General features: G+C 53.1%; 1 protein-coding gene across 1 annotated transcript; it reads right to left on the bottom strand.

Moving 5' to 3' along the window:
* Positions 1–516: 516 nt before the first annotated feature.
* Positions 517–7,660, bottom strand: LOC105853562 (uteroferrin-associated basic protein 2-like). The gene is made up of 5 exons (XM_012724350.1): positions 7,604–7,660; positions 4,788–5,417; positions 3,849–4,116; positions 2,344–2,491; positions 517–775 (listed from the first exon to the last, which is right to left on the bottom strand). Exons 2-5 carry the CDS (start codon positions 5,413–5,415, stop codon positions 566–568), a joined length of 1,254 nt encoding a protein of 417 aa, XP_012579804.1. The 5' UTR covers positions 5,416–5,417; positions 7,604–7,660; the 3' UTR covers positions 517–565.
* Positions 7,661–8,126: the final 466 nt, after the last annotated feature.

Here is an 8,126-nt window from a genome sequence, read left to right as displayed (position 1 = left end):
CTGTCTCACCCTCCTCATTAGTTTTACTTCTGTCCAGCCAGGGGTTAATAATAACTGTCTCATGGAGCTACTGAGAGTTCTTACACAGGAGCTGTGAAAGTCAGGCAAGATCGGGGTGTGGGATAGAGAAGGTGCTGTCAACATATCTGGGGTCCTTTGCCTCCCCATTTCCCCGTGGAGCTAGGTGAACACATGGAAACCCACTGAGGTGTTTGCGGGTGCTGACACTTCCTTTTCCCTCCCTCCTCTCTGTGGGAGCCTCCTCCTGTCCACACAGCCCCTTGCCAGGTTGGGGCGGGGGGCGTGGGCTCCTCTGTGCAGAGTGGGAAGGGTGCTGGCTGCCGCCAGGTGGAAGCAAGACCAGTGAGGCTGCACAGACGGAACCTGCCAGCTGGCACCCTGCATCTGCCAACCCCACTGGGTCAGACCTGCCAGAAGATGCCCAGCAGGCCCCCAGCCCCCTTTCACCCCACCCTGCCCCAGAAGAAGACACATCCCAGCCTCGGGGTTTCTTGCTTCACTGTAGTGAATTTTATTCACTTCCTTCCCAGGTAGTCAGGCTCCTCTACTCAGCTCTGGGATTTACGACTCGGGCCACAACGAGCTCTGTCTGCGTCTTGTTATCCACCACAAACATGAGGAAGGGCTTGTTGAATTTCAGGCGCAGGGGCTCGGCTGACTGGTGCAGAAGGCGGTCCTCTGCCATGTCCATGGCACAATCGGTGGCCATTCTCATGCCTTTCTCGTTCACTTCCATCCTGGCTTGGTGCATGGCCTGAGCAGACAAGGATCCTGTCTCAGCTCTAGGTGTGAACTCAGCGGGCTGCCCCCAGAGCAAGCCAGGGCCGTGTGCCCGAGGCCTGGGCCCGCGGCCTAGATCAGGAGGCAGCACCCTCCACCGCCATGGCAGGTGGGGGAAGCCTGGCTCCCACTTCAGAAGTCCCCCTGGGCCCCCACCTCCTTACACCTGTTTTATTTCAGGGAGCTCCTCCATTCAAGGACTGAGAGGAGTTAACACTTGAGGAGACGGTGACCTCAGAACCTGGCTGGCAGCTGGCAGTTGGGGTGTTTGAAAGGGAGGAAAGGGGGACTGGAACACACGGGAATGCTGATGGGTTAAAAGCTTTGCAAGCGACCCTTGGAATTACTGAGACGCGACCCTCTCAAGCCCTTGCAGGAAGATGTGGTGAAAGGAGAAGTGAGGAGGGTGGGATTCATTTCAGAATGTCCATGTGTGCCCCAGGCTCTGTGGCAAACATGGCAGTGGGGCTGGGACTGCTGTGGGGTGGGGGAGGGGTCTCGGCCTCTCCAAGCCTGGCCCAGCCCAGCACCCAGCATTGGACATGCCCTCGCTGGGTTCTGTTGGATGTGAACACACCAGGGATGCTAATATCCCTGGGCCACTGGAAGTGCTGCACCCCAGGGCACCCCAGCCTTGGGGTCCCATCTGTGTCCCTGACCAAAAGCTGTGTCACCCCTCAATGAGTGAGCAGACCCGAGCCCACCCCCCCAGGTCATCGGGAGAGTTAGGGGAGAGAAACCCTGAGAAAGTGCTTCGTAACCTGTCACCTGCTGGATGTGACAAGGGATGAAGATGGCTCCTTTTGTCTTGGACAGAGGGTTACAGGGTGGCCGGAAGCCTCTCAGTGACCTGTGGGAGTCCCTGCGCCCACGGAGATAGGTGAACCCCCTCTCACTGCGCGTGACAGCTGGGTGTCTGATAGGTGTGTGGAGCTCAGCACGCCAGGCCCTGCTTGTCCAAGCAAACCTTCAGCTCCCCGTCTCCACATTCTGCCCCACCCAGGACTTGAGCTGCGTGGGTCTTCTTGGGGTTGCTCAAAAATGTCAGGCTCACAGGAGACACGTGTCTTCATCTCCTGGACCTTGCGCCCCACAGCTGGGCTCCCTGGCCCTCTCCTTCCTTTCATTCCGCCTACATGAGACTGAGCAGCCCGGAATTCCCAGCCAGCCCATCTCAAGGCCACCCGCAGCGCCCGGGGTCTTCCCAGTTTCCCTGCGTTCTTTTCTTCCCCAGCCCCTCAGGTTGATGGGACTTCTGCTTGGTGGCGCGTTCACTGTCTGTGCTCATCAAAGTCATGAGCATCTGTGAAATGGAGACTTCAGCCCCTGCATGACCGTGCCCCCGAGAGTGCTTCAGGCAATTACTTTTGAATGAATGAATGAGGGAGTGAATAAATAAATGAAGGAAGGAATGACTAAGAACCTCCAGAGCCAACGGACCAGGGTAGATAAGAGTTATAACTGCTGCTTTGGATTTCAATGGATTATTCATCTCTGGGGACTGGTGTAAGAGAGAACAGACTCTAGAAAATGCCCACTCACCTCAATAATAGCTGGGAAAACCTCTTCTGTGATGCCTGAGAAGTTTGCTTCTGTAGTAACCATGTCTCTGATGCCCAGTTTGGGAAGCACTTTTTTAAGGTCTATCTTGGAGAAGATGTTGAACTTGGGCAAAATTAACTCCACCATTCTGTTAAGAATGAAAACCAAGAGGGAGCTGAGAGACGCCCTTTGCCATGGTTGAGGGGAAGCATCGCACTGAGATTCTGAGGACTCCTCTCCGAGCTGAGTGCTTGCTTGAGCAGAGATTAAAAGTGTTGGTACTTGAGCTGCAATTTTGAATTTCCAAATAAACTATTTGCTCAAATAGGCCTTACTACTCCAAGTATTCCCTTTGCAGACTCTGTCTCCAAGGCAAGAAGAGGAGAATCAGGCCAGACGATGAGTCCAAACCTGATTCAGCAACCCTGTCTAACTGCAGAGGGTTATGTCGGTCGGGGATTAAATGTAGTAAAGGACCTCTGGGGCATGAGATCATCTTGCCTGGGGGAGCTTTCACAGGGGAGGAAAACCCTGTGCCATTGCTAGAGGTAGGTAGGTAGGTTGGTAGGTAGATAGATAAGCCTGAAGTCTCCCACCCTCGCCCATCAGCCCCCACAAAGTTCAGCTTGCCATTGGAAACCATGCTGTGATTTATCCACTTTTGACTGAACCTTGTGGATGCCACACCTAAGCTGGTCAATTCAGTTCTCTCTCCAAGAGCATGTGGCTGGAACTGGCTGATGTTAGACGCAGCCTGGAGAGGCACAGTGGGGAAAGGAGGAGCCACAGCTGCGCACAAAGCTCTGGGCTTGATTTCTCCTGCCCCAGCCCTCAGACCTATTTAGGGTTCCTCTCATTAGGATCCCTAACTAATGCTCCACCACTGAATTCTTTATTATTTAACCTTACTCATTTTCTCTGTAGGCTCTTGAAGTTATCCACTTGTTTTTGCTTTCTGCTTCTCCCACCATACTGAATTTCCCACATTTGCAGAGACAGGTTTTCCTGACCATTATTTCTGCATCTCCTAGCAGAGTCTGCATAGAGCAGGTGAGTGACCCAGGTGTGAAAGTGGTGAAAGATGATTCACTAAGCTGATGGGGTTAGGAACAAAGAGCAGTGACCGGCAGAAAGATGGCCTTCCCGATGACATTGCTGCCCCTGTTCCAGTCCCTGGGAAGAACTGGCTGCACTCATCCCCTTGGGCTCCTGAAACACCCGCATGTCTTTCCAATACCTGTCTTTCTTTACCCTCGAGAGCGTACATGAAGTGGCTTTCTGATACTTGACATGTAACCAAAACGGGTGTCATTAAGACAGTTCAAGGCACTTCTGACTGCTCCTGGGTTCCAGGCCACCATCCCCCAGATCTGACTGCTTAATTTCCTACAGATATCCTCACGAATAACCAGGGATTCAATTCCCCCCCAATAAGACTCTTGCATAGAGAAAATGAGGTCTGAACAAAATGGCAGTGGGAATCTGGAATATTCCTCCGTCCGTACCTCATGTCCTTGGCGTAACGAGTCCTGTCTGTCCTCAGATCCATCTTCCTCAGGACGGAGTGGAAGTGCCCATCATCCGGAAGCACCAGCACAACGGCCAGGTCCTCTGTGTAAGTCAGCTCCACCACCGTGGCGTGCAGGTCGTCCCATCGGCTGTAGAGCATTTGTTCTGTCTTCCTCATCATGTCCACCTGCACTTTCTGGTGCTCATTCACGAAGAACGTCTCCTGGTGAGTGAGTCTGCTGTCAAAGGCTACTTGCCAAATGCCTGGGGTGATCAGGAAGGAAAGAGTCAAGAGTAGCTCATGAGAAATGCACCATTACCCATGACTTTGGGGTCCCAGAGGCCATCAGCCCAAGGAGAAGGGGCCCCCTGCAGCAGCAACGTGGAGCCCACAAAGAAACAGATAGTGTCACAGCCAGGAATTGAGTGTGGTCTTTGTGCCTCTGGTGTGTGACCCTGAATCCATTCTCGTCTCAGGTCACATTGCTCTGACCTTACAAACGCATTGGATGTGCGGATGCTCATGTCACTGCAAAGGGCTCCTTCTGCTTTCTAGCTGCAAGTGCTACGCATTTTCCTTCAAAATGGCTTAAGTTAGGGAGCAACCTGATTGCAAAAATTGGGAAGAGAACAATTTTTAAATGCTAGACAAGGCAATGAAATTAAATTGAGTAAGGGGTGGGTCCTGGTCATTAGGAAAATGGATGTAATTATATATGATATGATATGATATGATATGATATGATATGATATGATATGATATGTTATGTTATGTTATGTTATATATATATAAATTATATATACACATATACGTATATATAGTATATACATATACGTATATATAGTATATACATATATATATATATACTTCTTTTTAGGAAACACCGGGACAAAGAATGCCTGAAATGGGGACCCAAGCCCTCAGGAAACCTTACCTTTCATGGAAATGTAGTTTACTAGCAACAAGAAGGTTTCAGGGTCCAGCATGGTAATCAGTTCACAGTGTCTGTCCTGGGCTTTTTGAGCCACAGTGTGGTCAATTTCCTTCTTGGCTGTTTCTTTATCTCTAAAGTTGATCATCTGCACTTCCACCTTATAGATCTTCCAAATCTCCTCCAGGAACTTCTGGTGAATCCTCCTGTGGTGGTTGATAAAGAGAAAGTCCTTGTGCCTCAAAATAGCCTCCCTTTCCAGCTGGTGCAGCCTCTGGATGAAAACCATGAAGGAATGGTGCACGTCTCTCGCTTCATGCTCGCTGAGGTGAAAGCCTAGGACTTGCAGCAGGTTGACGAGTGTCCAGGAGCTGGTCCCCTCGGACATCATGGCCAGTGAGGTGGAGATGCTCATGGGGGAGAAGATAACATTCTCGTTGGGATTCTCAACTATCAGAGTCTTCACTAATTTTTGGGCAAACACCTCATGGTCAACTTTCACATCCTGGCTGCGAGGTGTCCGTCTCCATGGGTGGTGGGGCTCATCCCATTTGATGCTTTGTGACTCACAGGTGATGCTGCTAATGAGGGCACCGAGGATGAGGACCAGCGGCATCTTCCCAGGAGACATTTCTGCAACAGTGAGCTGTTATTGGAAGGGGGTGGGGAGGAACTTCCCATGGAGCACGTTCTCAAAGCTGAGGGATTGAACAAGGGCCCTTTAAAATCTGGTACTGTTGGGTCCTGGATTGGTGGGTGCTCGCTAAGACTAGTGAAGAAAGGCTAAGGCCTTTGGAGCGTGACGTCAGAGAAGGAACCTGATAACGGCAGATCCATTTCTGCCTTTTGTGCTACAAATAAGTCCTTGGACAAGTCGCTTCCCTATCCTGGCCATAGAATTCATTGTCACTGTGATATTCTAGTGACATTGACCACCACTCTACATTGGGGCAACCCCCCTTTTAAAATATTTGTTTATTTATGCATACAAGAGCTGGGGTGCAGGCCTGAGGTATGGGGGATGAGAGGACTCACCAGAGACACAGTGGGGGGCAGATTGACTGACATACACTGTTGAGGGGAGCAGCAGGAGAGACAGGAGCGTTGTCTGCTGCGCCCTGTGGGTCACTCCCTGGCCGGGGATCAGACTGTGTTGTAGTGGCTGCTGGTGGCTTCATAGTGCTGAGACTCAACCCCTTTCACCCTCAGGGAGGCCCTTCCCCTCTTTTTTTCCTTTTATTTTCTACAGGGTTTATGACAACATCCTTATAGTGTGAAAAGGAAGATACAAAGCAGAGAGACAAAGCGGGGATTGCAGATTCTAGTGCCTACAGAGATCTGACCGAAAAGACACACTTGCTGTAGAGCCAGCGAGTGTGGTACAAGCAGGAGAGCTGGGGGCTGTGCCAATGAGAGATAAGCCAGGGCCCGCGGGGACAGCTGCTGCTCACACGCAGCCACCCTGACCAGTGGGCGTGTCGGGTCAAGAATGCCAGCTTTTGGTGTTTCTGACGATCTTAGAAACCCAACACCTTTACATGAAAATATCAGTCTTATCAAAGTACTCACGCACAGCATAAAGCCCAGGAGCAGGCCTGACCGCGTCTGAAATCAAGTCCACAGGGGTGCTGAGGTGGCTCGGACGCAAGCTGAACCAAAGGCCTGGTGAAGGTCTCTCGGGGCACCCGGGGCACCCTCCTTCGGCCTCTCAGGCCCCCAGCTCCTGTCCCTTCTCCACTGTCAAGGCCCCAAGCCCTCAGTCTCCATCGTGACTGACCGAGGCAAAGCAGGCCTTGCCGCAGAGGGCAGCACCCGCTGGGAGAAGCCTCAGCGCCACCTGGGTGGGTGCTCCAGTGCTGCCCCCGCCCTGCCTTCCCGCAGGACCTGGTGCAGCCCTGGGCACGCGCCTCTCCTCTGGCACCAATGCCACCCCTCGTGCCCGGGCATGGGGACTGAACCGTCAGCCGCTGGGGACGAGGGTTTGCGTTTTTCATAAATCCCATTGCAAACCCAGCCCCGAACGTATTCCGAGGCAGAACCTCGGGGAGGCGATTGGGGTGGCTGAGGTCGCAAGCCTCCCTGTATATGAGCACGCATTACCCCCCAACCAGAGGCTTGCGCAAGGCCCTGCTCCCCTTCCTGAGCCCCCACAAGGAAGAGGTGGCTGTCTACAGGCCGTCTCTACCTCAGCCTGGGTCCTCGTGAGAACCCAAGCATGCTGGCACCCTGACTTTGAACTTGGAGCCCCCCAGAGCTATGAGAAAATCAGCGTCTGCTGTTCAAGGCCCCCACCCTAGGCTTTTGCCGTGGTGGCTGTGACAGCCCGCTCAGCTACGCCACGCTAGGGCCACTTCCAGAGCAAAAGCCCTCATCTTCCGCCCCGGCTTCCCCTGCGCTCCAAGGGGAGGGAGTTCAAATGCTGCGGGTTGACCCATTTCAAGAAAACCCATTAACCCTGGTTCTTCCCAACCAGACTCTTGGGCCTGAGCAGCCCACCCCACTTCCTCAGTGTACCCCTGCCCCCACCACGCTCCTACCTCCCACTGTCACACCACACTGTTTGCTGGCCCTCAGCCCCCGCCCCCCCGGCCTCTGGTTCACACAGCTGAGGCAGGAGAGGGACGGGAGGGCCGTGTGGCTGAAGGGCTGGGAGATAGGGGCTGCAGGTGGGGAGAACCGGAGATGGAGGAGGCTCCAGAAGGCACGCACACATCACCCACCACCTTCCCTCAGGCACCTGCCACCAGCAGCAGGGAACGAGGCTGGGAAACACCCGCTCCCGAGAGCCCCCTGTCCCCAGGAGGACAAGGGTAACTTACCTGCCCAAGGAGCTTGCTCCTGCCACGGGTTCTTTGTTCCCGTTGGGGTCTTATTTATACCACCCCTGTACCATGGGATGGAGAAACCTGAGTTAATGTTACATTGATCAGCAGATCAAGTTCAAATATTGTCCTGAGCCAACAACAACTGAATCATTTCTTAGCGGTAATTATTTTTTGCTTGTTCATCAGTTCTCCGTAAAACAATGAGCCAGTTAATGCAGCTAATGGGTTGCGCCCCTCTGTTAATGCTTCTACGCTTCCAGTAACACGTGGCCCCTCCTAAGAGCTGAGCTATGCGTCATCTGCCGGGGTAGGGCTGGGTGGCCGGGTAGCAGGGCAAGATAGTAAGACCTGACTTCTACTCTGCGGAGACCCTGGCCCCAAAGAGCTCTGAGTTTTGGAGGGAAGAACAGGCCAAGGGGAAGTTTTTGTCAGTGGGGACTGGGCCGGCACCGAGAAGAGCACCCCTGGAAATCCGGGGCCCTCTCACCTAAGTCTGAAAAAGTAGACAGGGGTCCAC

This window comes from Condylura cristata, unplaced genomic scaffold (assembly GCF_000260355.1).
Source record: "Condylura cristata isolate star-nosed mole 26May11 unplaced genomic scaffold, ConCri1.0 scaffold00013, whole genome shotgun sequence".
In the NCBI taxonomy this organism is placed as follows: Eukaryota; Metazoa; Chordata; class Mammalia; order Eulipotyphla; family Talpidae; genus Condylura; species Condylura cristata.
This window is presented reverse-complemented; position numbering and strand designations above follow the sequence as displayed.